The sequence below is a fragment of the Carassius gibelio genome, chromosome A9, assembly GCF_023724105.1.
Source record: "Carassius gibelio isolate Cgi1373 ecotype wild population from Czech Republic chromosome A9, carGib1.2-hapl.c, whole genome shotgun sequence".
Taxonomy (NCBI): domain Eukaryota; kingdom Metazoa; phylum Chordata; class Actinopteri; order Cypriniformes; family Cyprinidae; genus Carassius; species Carassius gibelio.
The window spans coordinates 7966789-7985797 of NC_068379.1; the positions used below are offsets into that span (position 1 = coordinate 7966789).

The 19009-nt window shown below is 36.0% G+C and overlaps 1 protein-coding gene across 3 annotated transcripts in view; it reads left to right on the forward strand.

The window, feature by feature from the left end:
- LOC128019589 (N-chimaerin-like) overlaps nt 1–15995 on the forward strand; it is a 48368-nt gene extending 32373 nt beyond the window's left edge. For 2 of the 3 annotated variants that reach the window (XM_052605657.1, XM_052605656.1), the window contains 7 exons: nt 2773–2850; nt 4862–4946; nt 11047–11220; nt 11694–11771; nt 13278–13415; nt 13798–13903; nt 15063–15995. In XM_052605657.1, coding sequence (XP_052461617.1) covers nt 2773–2850; nt 4862–4946; nt 11047–11220; nt 11694–11771; nt 13278–13415; nt 13798–13903; nt 15063–15234 — 831 coding nt within the window. In that variant the 3' untranslated portion in view covers nt 15235–15995. Of the gene's footprint in view, nt 1–2772; nt 2853–4861; nt 4947–11046; nt 11221–11693; nt 11772–13277; nt 13416–13797; nt 13904–15062 lie in introns of those variants that run through there. The other variant, XR_008185210.1, reaches the window with a different exon arrangement.
- The last annotated feature ends 3014 nt before the right edge of the window (nt 15996–19009 follow it).

A 19009-nucleotide genomic window follows, 5' to 3' on the forward strand; every position in this document is an offset into this window, starting at 1 on the left:
CTCAAAACCTCTTCAGCTTTAGCTTTAGTGTAGCGATATGACAGCACCCAAAAAATTCTATCAAACACTACAACGCAGCTCCTAAAAAAGCGCACAGGAAACAAAAACTGCGAACAATTATATATAACCTGCCAAATACTGGCCAAATCACAGAGATGGGATTCGCACGTGACTAATATCATCACAGGACCTTGATGCTGAAAATACAGCTTCACATCACAGCAATAAATTACATTTATTATTTTAAATTGTAATATTAAATCACATTATTACAGTTTTTACTGTAATTTTGATCAAATAAATACAATAATGAGAGTTTTTTCAAAAACATTTTAAAAAATCATACTGACCCAAACTGTTGAACAGTACTTTATTTACTTTGTATTCACCCCAAAGCATTTGTGAACAAAGTGTGCCTCACCTGTGTCCTCACTGACAGCTGGACAGAAGTGAAGGTGGAGTTATGACTGGCAAAGTTGTTGACCGATGCCTTTTGAAATATCACGCAGATATCAGCCAATTAATCATCCTGGCCAATATTTCAGCTCGTTAGTGTATAATGTGCAATATAATAGCAGCACACAAACAGAGACGGTGTTTAGACACAATCTCTGTCTGATCTGTTTGGGAATGATCCAGAGCCATTTGGCTGATGCTGTCTTTGTGATTTATGAAGGCACATTGGAGTATCTGGTGTGTGTGTGTGTGTGTGTGTGTGTGTGTGTGTTGAGATGGAGAGGAGAGAGTCGTGAGTGTGTGAATAAAGCAGGAAGTTGATTGCATTACACAGTGTCCAATACGGAAATTTACTTCCTTTTTTCCCGTTTTATTAATGTTTTATGACAAACCTATTTCAGTGAACAGTAAATAAATACATGGGATTGAAATTTTGATTTTAAGTTGAATAGTTGAATGTTTTGTTTTATTATTATTATTATGTATGAAGGAAAATCTTGTATATATCTTGTATCATGTATAATGCATATCTTTTGTAACTGTGGCATGACAAAAGAGATATGAAACTACATCTATGAAATAATTATTGGTTTCTGTGGGTTTCGGGCATGTTTGCATCATTAAACAGAAATATTTGACCACAGAATTACTCACTTGACCATTTACAGTCTGGTCAAAATATAACCAAAATCACAGTATGGCTTATCACATCACACAGGCTCTGGTTTAATTGTAATTTTACAGTTGTTGTTGTAATAATTAATATTATTATATTTGCTTTAAATATTTGAGTATACCAATAGTAATATTTCTTTTTTTTTTTTTTTTTTTTTTAGTCATGTTTATATATTCTTTTCATAATAATGGCTGTTATTGTTGTTGGTGGTGTTTGATGTTTAAATTATTGACAATGAATTAAATATAAAATATTGTATTTAACTGAATAAATATTATTATTCTAATTTTGCATTGTAAAATAAAACTATTATTGTTATTATTATAATTATTAAATACTCTTTTTCTATGTTCCAGTGAAATATTACAATTGTAATAATCCTTTTTTGCCTTTATTTTGTAGTTTTTAATGAAAAAATAATAATTTAATAATTATTATTATTGTTTAACAGTTGAAAATGAGGTCATGTGTCCATAATTATTAGAATTTTAATATTTAAGTTGTAAATTATATTATTTTTACTTAAATATTATTATTATTTTCATTTACAGGCAAATATTACAATAGTGATATTTCTTGTTTTGTTTCTTAATTACTTATAATTGTTATATTTTTCTTAAATACTCTTTTCTATTTAGTTATTATTGTGGTTGTTTAATGTTTAAATTATGTTTAGAAATTAATGAAGACATCCATAAATATTACAATAAATATTGGAAATTGTGATTATTATTATTTTTACATATTTTTTTCAAATCGTGCAGTCCTCATACATCGTGTGGGTTGTGTTTATGGAGGATTCATTTGGTGGCTTTGTGCTTTTATTAGAGGAGTATGAGCTCAGAGCTGATCCATGACTCATTCACCTCTCATTACCGTCCCACGCCTCATCTCCCCCTACACACTCCTCTCTCTCTCTCTCTCTCTCTCTCTCTCTCTCTCCCTCTCTCTCTCTCTCTCTCTCTCTCTCCCTCCCTCTCTCGCTCAGCCTCTCTCTCTCTCTCTCTCTCTCTCTCTCTCTCTCCCTCCCTCTCTCTCTCTCTCGCTCTGCCCACTCATGCGGTGGATTGGTGGATCGGTTGCTGTAGGGGCAGGGTGAGCTCTCTCACAGACTCTGCTGTGATTGGCTGATTGGAGCTGTGTAATTCGGGGTCGTCCCCGTCGCCCCCCTCACTCTCTCTTTGAGGCAGGGCTCCAGAGAGGATATCTGCTGCTCGCAGGCAGGACGGGATTAACTCAACAACTCATCTCATCTGCATGTAGATGCCCAGTGAGAGCCAGGCGCAGGGTCTTCACACTCTCAGGGTGTCATACACTCGCTGGAGAAACTTTGTTTGGACTAATCGGACGTTCACATTGGTGCTCTGTTTTGACATCTTCAGGTCTCTGGCAGAAGATGTAGAAGAGTCTGTTAGGAGATCTCAGAGTGGTGTAAAGTTTCTTTAGTCGGTGTGTTTGGTGTGGTGATGCCGTCCCGCGAGTCCTGTGTTCTCCGTAAGGAGGAGAAGTCTCTGGTGCACAAGGCCAAGGCAGAGGGCAAGGAGCAGGGGATGGTGGCCGCTGCTCTGGGGATGAAGATGAGTCCTCAGAAACCTCCGGCCACTCTCTGGCAACCTCTCAAACTCTTTGCTTATTCACAGCTCACGTCGCTGGTCCGTCGAGCCACGCTGAAGGAGAGCGAACGGGTGTCCAAGTACGAGAAAATCCACAACTTCAAGGTAAGGATCTGCTCACGGCCTGCTTTAATGGGATTATTTTACTAGAAATCATTGTTTGCATAAAGACATTGTTAAAGTCTTAACAAGAGGAATATGTCAAGTTTTTGCCAATTTTCTGTCAAAATGTTCTAAAAAAGTTTATTATCCGATTGGATTTTTTTTGTTTGTTCTTGTTTTATGCATAAAGCTCAGTTTGATTTGTCCTTAAAACAAGAACAAAAAGTATTTGCTAATGGGATTAGAAAGGATAACAATCTTGGTAATATTTATTGGTAATATTATTGTTTGTGGTCTGCTATTTGCATTTTCAAAAATTATCCAATTTCTTTCTTAATTTTGATTCATTGAAATGTTTTATCAAATGTATGTTTTTGTGATAATAATAGTCTTGAAAAAAAGAAGTACTGCACTGTTTTGGCAAATGTAAAAAAATGTGAAGAATTTTTATTAATTTTATATTTTATAGTTTATTTTTTGGTAACTTTGTTTTTTGTTAAATGCTTAAATCTTGGTTAATTAAGTTTGATTTGGGCTTAAACGAGCAAAAAATATATTTTCCACTGGGATGAGAAAAATAAACTTTAGTATTTTTGGTATATTAGCAATAAATAAAATCGGTAATAAAATTATTTATGATCATATCACCTCTTTATTTGTATTTGTAATTTTTTGCATAATGGTCTCATCTCTATCTCAGTTTTACTATGATTCATTAAAATGTCGACTGTGTTGTGTTGTTGTGCCTCACTTTCAGAGCGACTATGTCATAGCACGTTATGCAAATTCTCCCCTAATGTGATTTAAACATGTCCCGAGGGGTGTGTTGTTGCCGTGGCAGCGAGACGTTGGAGGAGTTAAGATGCTGTAAGCCACGAGTATGTTTAGGACGTGCTTATTTCAGCCAGAGGTTCAGAAGAACAGATTAAAAACATCTTGTGTTTGCATGAGAGAGGAAGGGAGCGTGAGGGAGGTTGTTTGGGGTGACAGATGGAGAGATTAGGAGCTGATAGAGGATTGGGAAACATAATGGCGTTTCCTCATTTGGCTTCAGTCTTCAGCAGGTACACGTAGTGTCCCGTCTCAGCTTCAGTCAAACCCTCTCAGACTGCTGACTCCACAAACAGCTCTCTCTGCTGCTCGCTTTCTCTCATGCTTGCGGTTTTCCCTTGTTGTCGCATGAAAATAGATGCTCAGATACTAGAAAGTGACTGGTTTCATCAGCAGTACAGTGAAAATTACTTCAGATTCAAGATATTATTGTATCGAGCGAACAGTGTTTACACTGAGCATTCATATACTAGACATGGTATAATGTACAGTCATTTAGCATTTTCTTCATTTTTTTTTGTTGTAAAAATATATTATTTTTATGAATGATTTTATATATATATATATATATATATATATATATATATATATATATATATATATATATATGGGGTTTGTATATAATGTGTATATAATATATAATAATATAATGTAATTGTATTGTATCTTACATTTATTAATGTTAAAAATACTAATTATTTACTGCATAAATAAATGCAAGTTAAATATTGAGTTGATCGGTTAAAAACGTCGTGCTTTTCTTTGTCCTCTTCTCCATAAACCGCTAAAAGCTGTAAATAATGAATCATTTAAATTCCTCCGAGCTCTTTTCTATGTAAATAGGGCACTTGTGATGTCGATGTCGGTGTGATGTACAGTGATTTCATCATCTACTGTAAGACGGCTCTTCTGTTAGGATAGTAAACCCTGCCAGGTCCTACAGCGGTCCCGTCCCGCAGGAGCTCACACACGCGTCTGATTGGCTGAGCTGTTACCTGGTGGAGAGGAGAGAACCTCTGATTAATGCCCCTCTCTCTCTCTCTCTGGCTGGTGATTAATTGAGATTGGATTAAACAGCACTGCTCGTGTCTCTAATCACACATTCGTCTCTATTAGCAGGAGTAAAGCGGCTCAGAGGAGCAGAGGTTGATTTGTGTCACTGTGTTTGTGTGTTGTCCTGCAGGTGCACACCTTCAGAGGGCCACACTGGTGCGAGTACTGCGCCAACTTCATGTGGGGACTCATCGCTCAGGGAGTCAAATGTGCAGGTACATCAATGCAAAACTACCATAGAACACATGCTTTCCACCAACTACATAGTTATTAACTAGTTATTACTTAGATACGACTAACATGTTTATTTTATTATATCTTTATTATTGTATCTTTGCATACATTCACTCGGTTTGTATAGCAGTCTTAAACAAAAGTTCCTAAAGAGGTTTTTACAGTGGTGGCCACAGAAAAAGAAGATCCTTTCAGTGAAACTTTCTTTGTGTGAAAAACATTTGAATAATCTTAAGAACCCTTTCTGCTGTAAAGAAGCTGTTGTGGAATGGGAAGGTTCTATGGATGTTAAAGGTTCTTCAGGGAACCACAGATGCCCAAAAAAAGAACCTTTATTATTAAGACCGTAGGAAACCATTCAATTAGGAAAACCGTTTCTGAAATCAATTATGAAAAAAATATTAAAAGTTGGGGGTTCTCCGTGATTAAAATGGTGTACAGTGATATGCCCTTGTGTGTATAGATGCAGTGTAATTAGTATGTAGTATGTGCAGTGTCATTAAAGCTGTTAACCCCCTCTGAAGTGTTCACTAGCTGTGATGCTCATGCAGAGCTGATTGTGTGTTTATTCACACACACACACACACACGCGCGCGCGATCAGAGCTCATGTAGGTCAGTGTGTGGCTCTGGCTGATGTGTATGTGAATGCTCATTCGCTTGTGGAGGCAAAAGACTGGCTTACATCTGCAAGAAACAGACTGAATGCCGAAAGAAGAGAGCACTATGATGATAACAGACTGATGAAGACTTATGTTTTATTCTTCATTTAGAGATACGTTCTTTTAAAAGAGTGTGCCTCCACTTTCAGCCATTTATAGTGAGATTGAACCATTTTGTTTGATTTATGCATGCATTTTGTTCATGAATAGTGGTTTAATTTATCATGATTTAGTCTCTGTTTTCATTATCATGCTAGAGGTAAAATATCCATCATTTAGACATTTTAAAATACATATTAGAAGTTCTAACCTCTGTTAAATTCACTTTGTTTTTCTTTGAGGAATGATATTGTGGTTGGTTGTTTTGTTTGAATGATTTATTTATAGGATAATGTGAGTGACACACATCTTTTCATGAACGGGCTTCATGAATAATGCATGGAACTATTTTGAATGCAGCTTGTGTTTAAAATCCCTTATTCTGAGACCCTCTTATGCTACTTGTATCCACCTCTTTTTCTCACCTCTACTCATATCATTATCTCTCTCTCTCATTATGTGATGCCAGCAGAATCTAGGGCAGTGAAATCTCATTTGATGTAGAGATTTGCATTCAGCGTTGTGATCTGACATGCTTTCTTCTTTCTCTTGCTTTCGGTCTGAGAGTGAGACTCTGCGCTATTGTTTTGGCTGTGTGCCAGTGTGCCAGCCCCAGTGCTGGGCATGTTGTGCCACATTGCCTCATGAGAGGATAAAGATCCCCCTCCTCCCCCTCAGCCCAGTCCATCATGGCAGAGACTGAAAACAAAGCTGGCATGTCTTAATAATGAGAAGAGGGGCTGAGAGCTCGCAACCAGCTCCACTTCACACACACACACACACACACACATTAACATTCAGGGCTGGTAGCAGCACTGGGTCACACAGTGAGTGTCAGAGGATTTCAGGAGAGCTCAAAGCATTCTCACATGGAAGAAGACGTCCGAATTTCACCAAAGATGTTTGCTTCTATAATACTTTTGGGTAACACGAAGCTTGTATTTGTAATGTGTTATATGGATGTTGACTCTGGGCCAGTGATGTAGTCTATGTGATATACCCACTAGGAAAGGTCAAAGATTTGCGTATACTCACGTATACATAACATCCTTTTGTGACTGACTAACCTTTCACACGTAAAATTCACCGTTTCTGTGTTACGAAGTACTGTCTTTTTGACGACTGTTGTTATTGTGCAACTTTTGTGGTGCATTGAGTGTGTGAGCTTGAAATGAACTCGTGAGATATTAAAATGATTACTCTTTCAGTGTTTTCGTACGCCTGCCCCTGAAGCTGCTGCTGCTTCTGGTGACACTGCAAACAGATGACAGGAACGATAGCATTATAAAAAAGACAGAAAATGAGCCAGATAAGGCTGATATTATCCTACACCGTACAGAGAAGGAGGCTGATGCTATCGTAGTGTTACCTGCTATGTCACAGTTGCATGTACGTTATCATTAACGTAACTGTAACAGCAGGGGATTGTTGGCAAGTAAGAGTGATTTCAATAAAAAAAAAGTTACTTGTCTTACATTGTCTGACTGTAAAAGTATTGCCTGATGTTTTTCTATTTTGAAAACTAAAATAGTAAAAAAAAAAGCCTCTGCACATCTCCATTCAAACACAGTGTGAATCTGCGTTTTTTAATGAATCATTTCAACGAGTCAATTCAATTATGCATTTATAAAGATATGCTTTGTTCCTGAATGAATCAGCCATTGGAACGAATCAATTGAGTAAATGATTCAGTGATGAAATCAGTAACTTGCCACCACCTAATAGCAGTTTTAGTTTCATTTCTGAAGTATCATTTCAGTTATTTAAACCATTGAATACTTCTATACTCACAATTTTATATTTTCGCATTATTCTCAACATGGATTTATAAAGTTAATTGCACTCATGCAACCTCTGAGCCTCATTAAATGTCTGTAAATACCTACAAGCCACTGATGTGTTCTTCTGTGCCACCTCTGTAGTGCAAATGAATTTTGTTACTGATTTTATTTGATCGGTAACTTATCATTCGTATTCCATTGTTTGAATTAGAAATTCAGCAAAAAGCTTATAAAAATACACTTTTGAATTTGACATAAAGAAAACTTACTTTGAATAAAGTTATAAAAAAATGCCCCTGTAAATAACATTAATGTGTCCGATTAGGGATGCATGATAAATATCGGATATTAATGCGCATCTCGTCAGTAAAGCCGGTTTTACAATCAGCGGTAAATCTCTGCACGTGCGTGATTTCAGCATTTACTACACAGAGCCGTTGTTCACTGACCGAACATGATCTTGGTTTTGCGCAGCTTGTCACCGCACGTGTAGAGATTTACCGCTGATTGCAAAACCGCTTTACTGACGAGATGCACATTAATATCGTACCGATATTTATCGTGCATCTCTAAGTGTAACATTACTTTTTAAATGGGAAGTCTAACTTTTGTTATTCTTCAGAAGGCACTCCTGAATTATTATTTTTTTTGCTCTGGACCACTGAGTTGTTGGAAACGAATGTGCAGAGGATGTATTGCAAACCCAGGTGTGCATTAATTTTCAACAATTCATTGCACCAGAGTCATTTACAGCCTCAGACACTGTGAAAGCGTATAATGCATTTAACAGAATGGCTATTTTAGCTCTACTAAAGGTTTAAACTACACAGAAACATGCGCTCATTCTCAAACAGAGATGTGTTTGTTGTATGCATGTGTGACCTGATGTGTATCTGTCCACATGTGGGCCAGGGGTCACCTCTACACCAGTTTGCCGAACAAGGGCTCGGCAGACCCGAGCGAACAGACTGAATGCATTAGAGATGTGCCCTCTATTAGAGCCTGTCTCCTCCGCTTATCATAAACCTCGCTCTTCTTCTTCAAAAATAATTACCGTTCTGCATGGCTGAAGTCTCAGGACGACAGAGACGCTCAAGGGGCTTTTTTTAAATCACACACTGCAGAATCTTTACAATAAGTGTCAGCCAATAATTCAGTATTCGCATTAGATTAGACTTATTTCTAATTCCAGCAGTCAAAAGGAAAGAAAAATGTCTGTTGCCTCTCATTGTTTTCGAGGTTAAAAAAGGAAATCAGCCGCCAGCTGCATGATTATAATATGGGGTCAAAGATGTAACATTATTTTTACTTCATCTTCATCTTCATCTAACTTCATCTTAAGCTCTTAAATGACAATGGCATTTAAAAAATGACATAAAACATAATGTCATATTTAACATAAAACACAATATTCATGATTTACAAATGGCATGTTTATGAATAATGCTTTTGCAGCACCATGACAAAACATTTTTGTAAATCATGTTTAAAAAAAAAGAATTGTTTAGTTTTTTTTATATTAAGATGTGTAGAGTAAGATTCAAGGAAGGTGTAACTTGCCGTTTATATATAGTCAAGAGAGTGTGAATAATTGAATATTATATTTCTAAGAACGTAGCAAATCATTTTAAGATCGATTTTTGCTTTCCATCATCTTTAATTGTTATTGATCTGTAGTAGACAATCTTAGACTGATGAAGGGATTCAGAATGAAAGTCTTATGGGTTTAAATCTTTCAGGCAGTCAGAGAGCAGCGCGTCTGGCCCATTTACTGCAGGAAATGAGGTCTGCTGAAGCCCCCAGGACTGACAATCACTGCCCACTCCAGCAGTACATTTGAGTTCAGATCTGAAGAGCAGCTCCCTCCCTCCCTCTCTCTCTCCCTCCCTCTCTCTCTCCCTCTCTCTCTCTCTCTCTCTCTCTCTCTCTCTCTCTCTCTATCTCTCTCTATCTCTCTCCTCCAGGTCACTTAGTTTTTAGCGTGGCTCTCTGAACATCCCACACATCTGCCCTGAGCTCGCTTGCAGTCTTTTATTCATCTGCTTATTGTCTGTATTTTTCTGCATTCTTGGTCGTCCCCTTTTTTTCTGTCTCTTGTACTTGCTTTGAAGCAGCTGGCCCATTTAGGAGGAAGCATTATATATTAATTAGCTGATTTGCTTAAATTTGCATCTGCTGTGAGGGCTTGTTTGTGTGTGTGTGTGGCCTGGTTGCATGGGAGCAGTTGGGGGTTGGTTTGTTTTTATGCTGGTTAAAATAACTAATTTAAAGCCAATTTTTTATTTATTTATTTATTTATATATATATATAATTGTGTGTGTGTGTGTGTGTGTGTGTTATTAAAGCTATTAGTGATTTCCTGGTAGAAAGTGAAACACTATCAAGATATTGCTCTATTCAACATAACAACAGCCAATAGCACGAGTCTGTTTGTCCCACAAATGGAAGACAGAAAATGTTTGAAAAACAGATTTTTATTTTTATATTTTTCAGGTTCATTCATTAAACGAGAGCGAGTTTTCATATAAATTGATGTAGATTTCTCATTCTTGCGTAAAATGTTTGTACAGTTGTTCTTGCTTAAATTGTCACATTTAAAGTAAATTGTAACAACATGTTCTTTGATGGATTCAGGTTTTTAGTTTTGATTTCACTTATTTTTACAGGAAAACAACTACATTATTACGTTGTATTAAGTTTTTTTTATTTATTTATTTCAAGAGAAAATATATATTTGGTGAAGTGTTTTTTATTCAAATTAATAGTTACACCAAAAAAAGAAATACAATTCTGTCATAATTTTCTCACTTTCAGGTCATTTCAAACCTGTATAACTTCTGCTTACCGTAAAATGTTATTTTGAAGAATGTTAGTAACTAAGCAGTTTTGGTTTCTATTGTTTTCAACTGTACAGACAAAAACCCAATGTAAGTCAATGGTCACCAAAACTGTTTGGTTTCCCAAATTATTCGAAATATTTGCTTTCATGTTCCACACAAGGAAAGTCATACAAGTTTGAAACAACGTGAAGTAAATGATGACACACTTTTTATTTTTGGCTTACAGTAACCATCCTGTAAACTATTGTTTATTTCGTTTTTTTTATTTATTTTTTTATTCAAACTCCAGATTCTCAGAGATTATTTTTTTAGGGTTATGAAGCTATTAGCTGCCTGAAATTGCTCACGCATATTTTATAAGGCACCATTCGTATTCCTGGCATGTTCTGTCATCGCCAAGGTGACACCACCAGCCAATCAGAGGCGCCGACATCACTGATCAGAGGTCAGGAGAGGTCACTGATTAAGCAGAATGAAAGCACTAAAGCACATCTGCCTCAGGATCGATGATATCTGTGCTGTACACAACATACTTCTTCTGTGATTTCAGCGTATGACTGAACATAGTGGATTCACTGATTGATTCAGCCATTGTTTTGACAGGAATGATGACATTATGACTGGAATGGGTTTGTTTTTTCAGCTGCAGTGTAATTGATTTAAATCTTGAGTGTTTTGTGTGTGTGTGTGTGTTTCTCAGACTGTGGGTTGAATGTCCATAAGCAGTGCTCGAAGATGGTGCCCAACGACTGCAAGCCGGACCTGAAGCACGTGAAGAAGGTGTACAGCTGTGACCTCACCACGCTGGTCAAGGCTCATAACACCACACGGCCCATGGTGGTGGACATGTGCATACGAGAGATCGAAGCCCGAGGTGACTAAACCACTGACCATCATCTACTCTAAACACTGACAGCCGTTCTTATGGCCAGTGGCTTATATTATTTTATGATTATTTTATGTTGAGTTTATTCATTCAGTTTTTGTTCTGTTGTGTTGTTTTTTGTTGTTGTGTTTTTGATTAATTTGTTTATTTGTATTTTTTTTATTCTCGACATGGTCAGTGGTATATAGTGGTACAGTGGTATATAACTTTCTAATAAAAAAAAAAAGATTGCTTATACTGATAGCCAATATTATGATGGATTTTTTGTTGTAGTTGTTCAGCCCATTATCATTTTTATTTTTTTTTATAAATGTTTTTGTTTGTTTCTTTCTTTTGTTCCGCCCATTATTATTTATTTTTATTATTATTATTTTATTTTATTTTTTATTTTTTTTTCACAAGATCAGATTTTCCAATAAACAAATAATAATCAGAAACTGCTTGCTTGTCTTGTCTCTCAGGTTTGAAGTCAGAGGGCCTCTATCGAATCTCTGGATTCAGCGACTTTATTGAAGATGTGAAGTTATCGTTTGACAGAGGTGAGTGGCGTTTTGTCTTATTGTGTGCCGTACTGATCCGCCAAAACCCCCACATCCCTACACACACACACACACACCTACACGCGTATCTGTGTGTGTAATCCTGATAAATCCCGTACACATGCTCGCTGCTGCTTTTTCAGGTCAGTCTTTGACTTGCGTATAGAGCTGTGGGTTTATGTAATGTGAAGTGCCACATTTGTAGGAGGATTTTGGCCCATCTGTTAGTATTCATATGCATTACTGTTTCATAATGCCTCTCAGATGACATGAGGACAGTATCAGAGAAAGTAAGAGGGGATATGAACAAGCTAGAGAGAAAGAAATCATGTGATCTCTACAGGTTTCTCCTGGACGCTGTGACGGCTGTGCAGTCAGTTCAGTACAAGGAGAGATCTGATAAAGACTGCAAAATATCCAGGACCACTCTAAGAAATGTGGATTAAAAAAAAATCCCCCAAGAATTTTAGATTATTTGATTGGATGTTTTATGTATTTATTTATTTATTTAACACATCAGGGTTTTTAATTTTTACTATTCAAAATTTTTACTTTTATAGTTTTTTTGTTTCTTTTTTTTTGTTAATTGAAATAAAGCTCAGATTAAATTAAACATAAATATTACATGAGAAACTTTAAAATATTAATTTTAAAATCTTAAAACTAAAACTTTTTTTAAAATAATAATAAATGTAACAAAATTACTAAAACGTAATCTTAGAATAAAATTAAAATAAATAAAATGTAAAAAAAATAAAATAAATAATAATAATAATAATAAAGGCAGTTATAAATATTAATAAATACTGTAATAGTAAGCACTACCGGATGTCTCTTATGCTCACCAAGGCTGCATTTTATATATATTGAAATGGTATTACAATTAGTTTTCTATTGTAATGATAATAATAATAAAATGTAATTTTTTCCTTTTATGAAAAGATTCATTCCAGTTGTTTCCACAAAAATATTAAGCAGCACCAACTGTTTTTAACAATAAGAAATGTCTCAATCATTAGAATGATTTCTGAAGGGTCATGTGACACAAGATAAAAGATGCTAGAGTAAAGCATAGAGATGATGACAATTCAACTTTGCATCACAGGAATAAAGAAAAACATGTTTTCAATTTAATAATATTTCATGGTTTTCCTATATTTATTTTTGTTCAAATAAATACAGCCTTGGTGGGCATTAAATATTTCTTTCAGATAAATTTAAAAGACTTCAAATGTTTGGCCGGGGTAGTGCTTAAATAATACTGAAATAACACTGAAACCTGGAATACAGAAGCAGTTATATGGCATAGAAACACTGCAGCATCACATCACAGAAGTATTCTCACAAGCTCAGAAAAAGATCAAGTTAGCTAAATGTCTCCATGTTCAGTCCCTGGAGCAAACAAGAGTGCTGTCAGAGCAGATAAGTGCAGTTTCAGCAGCACAGGACTGACTCTCCCTGGAGTGTGTCTTTGATCTGAGTGTGTGTGTGTGTGTGTGTGTTCAGATGGAGAGAGAGCAGACATCTCCGTAAACGTCTATGAAGACATCAACGTCATCACAGGTGCTCTTAAACTCTACTTCAGGGACCTACCGATCCCCGTCATCACGTATGACGCATATCCACGCTTCATCGACGCTGCGAGTGAGTCTCACGCTCCACGTTTCATTAACAGTGTCTGACACTCAATTCTCACCTCTGTTTATTGACTGAAAAAAGCTGGATGCATCATAAGCACGAGATATTTGCAATGCTGTGCATTAATGTTTATTCTTCCAAAATAATCACACCAGGGTTTTAGACTTCAGAACTGTCCCAAATGTTGGTACGGGATAGAGAAAGCTGCAGAACTTAAATATAATAAACAGAAAATAGAGCAGCTCATATAATATTCAATTTGATGTTCAGAAGCCTTGCTGCCTGCTGTGTTTTACAGATCTGTTTGACAGTCATACTGCAGATGTGTGGAGACAGAGGAGAGTTTTTGACCTGCTTGTTTGTTTGTTTGTTTGTTTGTTTGTGTCAGAGCTGACAGAGCCAGACGAGCGTTTGGAAGCTCTACACGAAGCTGTGAAGCAGCTGCCTCCTGCGCACTGCGAGACACTGCGATATCTCATGGCACATTTAAAGAGGTGAGAAACCTTCAATAACATCCAGTGAAAATCTGTCATCATTCAGTCATCTGAGATCCTTTTTCCTTTGAACACAAACTTTTTCTTTTTTTTATGGTATAAAATAACAGACATTTAACAACAGCAGTGTTTGCCGGAACTTAACCCAAATATAAATCTATATACAAACTTGTGCAGGTAGTCCGAGTCCATTTAATCACTGTGCTATTTTAATTCGCTGCGTTAAATGACACACAGAAACTTGCTGTCAATTTATTAATAAAATAGCTGCTACTGAATTGCTACATTATATTTCTCATCAATGGGGAGGTAAAATCATAGTTTTTGAAGCGACTAAACTTACAGCTTCATCGTTTGTAGAGAGAGATGCACAGATGCAGGTAATTCACTCACACGACTGTCATCCCTTGCTGTCAAAATGGCCATATTTGAGAGAAAAGTCTAGTCATTTCACATTTCTGTTGAAACATGATTGGCAACATCTTCCCTCAGACACTTTCAAAATCAAACTGCGATGAAATTTACGCTCCGCGTCTGTGAACAGTAAACCCCTCCCACTTAAATCTGATTGGCCAGCTCATATATTTCGACACTGACGAGGGCTGTTAGACTTTTAAAACCTTCTTGTCATCCCTAAAAAAAACTGTATTGCATTATGGAGTGCTGCAGATCAGTGAAACAATATCCGATAATTGTGGGGGAAAGTTTGGTCATTTCTAATTATTGAGAGGGGCTTGTCCATCTAAAGCACCGTCATAATACAGTTAGTAAAAACAGAAAACATTTTGAATTCACGATGAGTTCATCACAAGCAGCTTTTCCATAAGCTGAGGAGGTAAATACTAATATATAATGTAGAAGCAATACAGTGTGATTCACACAAATACAAAACACCATCATGGTAACATGCGTCGCAATAAAATAATGCAAAAAACTACATAAAATGTAACAAAAAAATTCTCAAATGTAGGGAACTGTGGGGATGTCTGTTTGCATCAGTTTGCATTGTGATTGTTTTTTCACTTCCAAATCTGTACATATTAGTGTTTTATATTAAACCTTGCAGAATTTTCCTATTAGATCTGTTAGTTTTGTACCATATTCACAAACTTGTCCTGCTAAAATGGCAGTTGAAATGTATTTTCATTTGTGTCTGCAGGGTAACTCAGAACGAGAAGGATAACCTGATGAATGCTGAGAATCTGGGGATAGTATTCGGGCCGACTCTGATGCGGGCGCCCGATCTGGACGCCATGACGGCTCTGAACGACATCCGCTACCAGAGGCAGGTGCTGGAGTTACTCATCAAGAATGAAGACATCCTCTTCTAGCATCACGCTGACGTTAATGAACCTCTGTACTCTGTGCTCTTCTACTCAGACTCGCTCTGGACTTGAATATGAAGGACTCTTGTATGATAGGACATTTTTTGGAGCAGTACTTACTAACACTTCTTCCCTGGTGTGTTCTCTTCCTGTTTCTTGCATGTCTTCCTCCCCATTTTTGTCGGGGGTCGCTGAAGGCTGTGGCGTACTTCAGGATTATTATGGGATGGCATTGCTCCGTTGCGTCAGGCACTTTGTTTTGTTTTTGTAAAACATTGTGATTTTGATATTGTCAGTTTTGGAGACACTTTATCTGAAGAGTTGTAAATAAAGATGGTGACGTGGTGGAGGCCTGATGTATAAACTCAATGCTCAGTCTTTATTCACACTGCCCCCTCGGCTCAAATATGAGAGGTTTGTTATTCATGTATGTTCATGCCATGAATGTTTATCTTTGATAGATGTATGGCTCAGCAGGTAAAGTGTTTCAAAATCTCCGATCTGTTTTCATTTTTGATTTGTTTTTTATTTCCTTCTGTTCAGTTGATCTGACTCTGTTCTGCCTTCACATGCCGAAACAGTTACTTCTGCTGTAGACAGGAAGAATATTTACAGTCCATGTACATTTCAGGATCGTTGACCTTAGACTCGCCTTTAGAAAACACTCTTGCACTCACATGACTGCTTGATGTTTTTTGGTTCTGTGTTTTTGTATTTGATTTAAGCATGAATAGGTTAATTTATTAAAATGTACTTTCAGTACAGTGTTCTGGGTCAGTTTATTCAAAAGAAATGTGTTGAAATTTAATTTTTGTTTTATGTTAAATAGTTTTTAAAATTTATTCCATAATATATAGAGTGTAACAGTACGGAAGTAAAAATCCCATTTATTTTTTCTATAGAGCTTAAGTAGCTCCGCCCCTTTTCAACACCACACTCGTATTTCCGCACCGTTAAGGTTTATGACTCAACTCATATTACAAACTTCCCAGTCTACTTATGTTTGTTATGACATCTGCTTCAAACATTACAATGCACATGATAACTTTTGTCAACTATACAATAAGTAAATCCAATTCACTAGCTTATTACCCTTTAAGTGGTCATATGATGTTGCTTTAAAACATTATTTTGTTTATTTGGTGCAATGCAATGTGTAAGGTAAAAAAAAATTTTTTCCCACATATTGTACATTATTGTTGCTCCCCTAAGCCCCGCCTTTCTGAAACATGTCAATTTTTACAAAGCTCATTGTTCTGAAAAGCGAGGTGTGCTCTTATTGGCCAGCTATCCAGTGCATTGTGATTGGCTGAATGCCTCAAGTGTGTGACAGAAATGTTACGCCCCTTAACATATTGTGATGCCCTATGTCTTAACATATTGTGTGATACCCAGTGCAAAAAAACTATAAAACACATTACAAATGAGGCATTTGTTGCATCCAGTGGCACATAATTACTGATTATAATGACTCGTACTGTGTTTTTATGTGTTGGGTTGCATATCGTGCCACATAAACATAAAACCATGTCTGCATTTGTGATCGGAGAAATGACAAACAACAAGCACTACTCTACACTGCTCAGAACTCACATTTGAATCATCATTGGCACATTCTTTAAATATGAAAACATACGTAGTCAGCCCACATTTAGTTTTTTGTTTTTTAAAAATTTAACCGTTTCCTATTCCTATTGAAAACTACGTTACCCATGATTCTGCTAAGAAATTTCAACCCATCAGAGAATCGAAAAAAGCGAATTGCATCAAATGAACACTTTAGCGCCACATTATTTAGCAATAAACATAAAATATGTTGTTTCTACATGCACAATCAGCGTCTTTAAATAAATATTTAGCTATCTTTTTGGCAGTGCTTCATGGGATTGTAGTTATTTCCCTCATTAAAGCTTTTCAGTACACAGACTTTTTATTTATTACATTTTTTTTTGCTTCAAATTTGTAATGTTGCGATTCACCTCATAGCTACCGGTAGTTGGTTTGGTTCATGCTAATAACTTTATAAAAAAGACTTAAATTAGTTCTGGGTCCAAGGTCATTTTCACATTTTGGTAACAGGACTTGCAATCCTCATATATAAGAAACAGAAAATTAAGCATCTCGTCATATATTTTGATTGTTACTTTTACTGACCCTTTGTTGAAAACAAATAAAACATGGCTTTTTTAAAGACTTTCAACCACTATTGTGTGCCCTATTCATGGACGGTGCTACATGTTTTTAAATTAATTGTAAGTAATTGTATGTTTTTTTGTGTGTGTGTGTGTGTGTGTGTGTGTTAGTTTTAGCGCATGAGCCTGCTGAAGCAGGGCTTGTGTGTGTAATATCTGAAGTGACGACTGATGAAAGAGCCCTGATCCCTGCAGGTCTGTCTCAATCATGCTGATTTGTTTAGAGATGACCACAGACATCACATTCACGCCCATGTTTTAATTGCTAGATGTACATGCAAATCGCTTCAGAGGAGATTTGCATGGCTTTCCCCTGCAGTAACAAAAATGCGGTCAGGCTTTACATCACATCACATCAGAGCAGGTTGTGCATCATGTTTGTGTTTCTGAGGCTCACAGAGCTCAGGGCTTTAGATGACTGTGTGTGTTTCTTCCTCATTCATGACCCTTCTGTCAGCTGCAGAGCCTTCATTTTCCATGAAATACCCTTAAATTATCTCCCATTATTCTCGCTGGGAGCCATGAAGGGCCTTCAGAGCTGCACTCATAAAAATACATGAGGCTTGACGAGCTTTAATGGCTACCCATGGTTTTAGATTTTGAGACCTTTTGTTGTTTTTCTGAATATTATCCCTCATTTTTGTGATGTTAAACTAAGGGTTTTAAAAATATATGTACGTATATATATATATATATAACCTTAAAATGTTTTAAGGCAATATGATTTTTAAAATGCTTTTATTGAGCAAGGACATATTAAATTTATCAAAAATAAATGCAAATACTTTAACATTATTACAACAAATATATATTTAAAATAAATCCCGAACTTTCGATTCAACAAAGTATCCTTTTTATCATTGATATTATTGATAAAATTCAGCTTTCCATTACACAAATAAAATAGATTTTAGAAATATATTTATGAAGTAAATGCATCCTAGGTGAACATTAATCATTACAAATTATTCAAAAACATTACAAAATCCTACCAACCCCAAAAACAAGACAGAATCAGATGACAAAATTAATTTAATAACACTTCTGTATTGATCAGAGATAAAGTGAAAACCGGAGGTATTTATTAAGCTGAGAGTGATCAGACTTCTGTTTTGAAATATGCTTGTCAGACACAAGACTGTGCACTTATAAAACATGTCAACAAAATAGAAAAAAAAAAGTAAAAAAATTGCAGACATTTAGGCCAAAATGAGTGAAGATATTGATGATGTTATTTAAAAAAAGAACCATGATACACAATACAAATAAACCATGTACAGTATGTGTATTACGCAGTAGCATTTAAGAAGCTGAATGAACAAATACAAAAATAAAACACTATACTTCACTGTATTAATAATACATTGATTCTTATTAAAGCAACTGTATTAACGTTCCTCAGTCAAAGGCAGTGAGTGATTTATTTATTTATTTTAATTAAATTTAAAGAAATAGTTCTAGAAGATTCTGTCTTCATTTACTCACTCCCGAATAAGTTTAAATTGAGTTATTATTTTTTATTTGAGATAATTTGATGCATGGTATTTAATTAGTAGTAAGCATTGAAAATACAAATGTGTCATAATAGG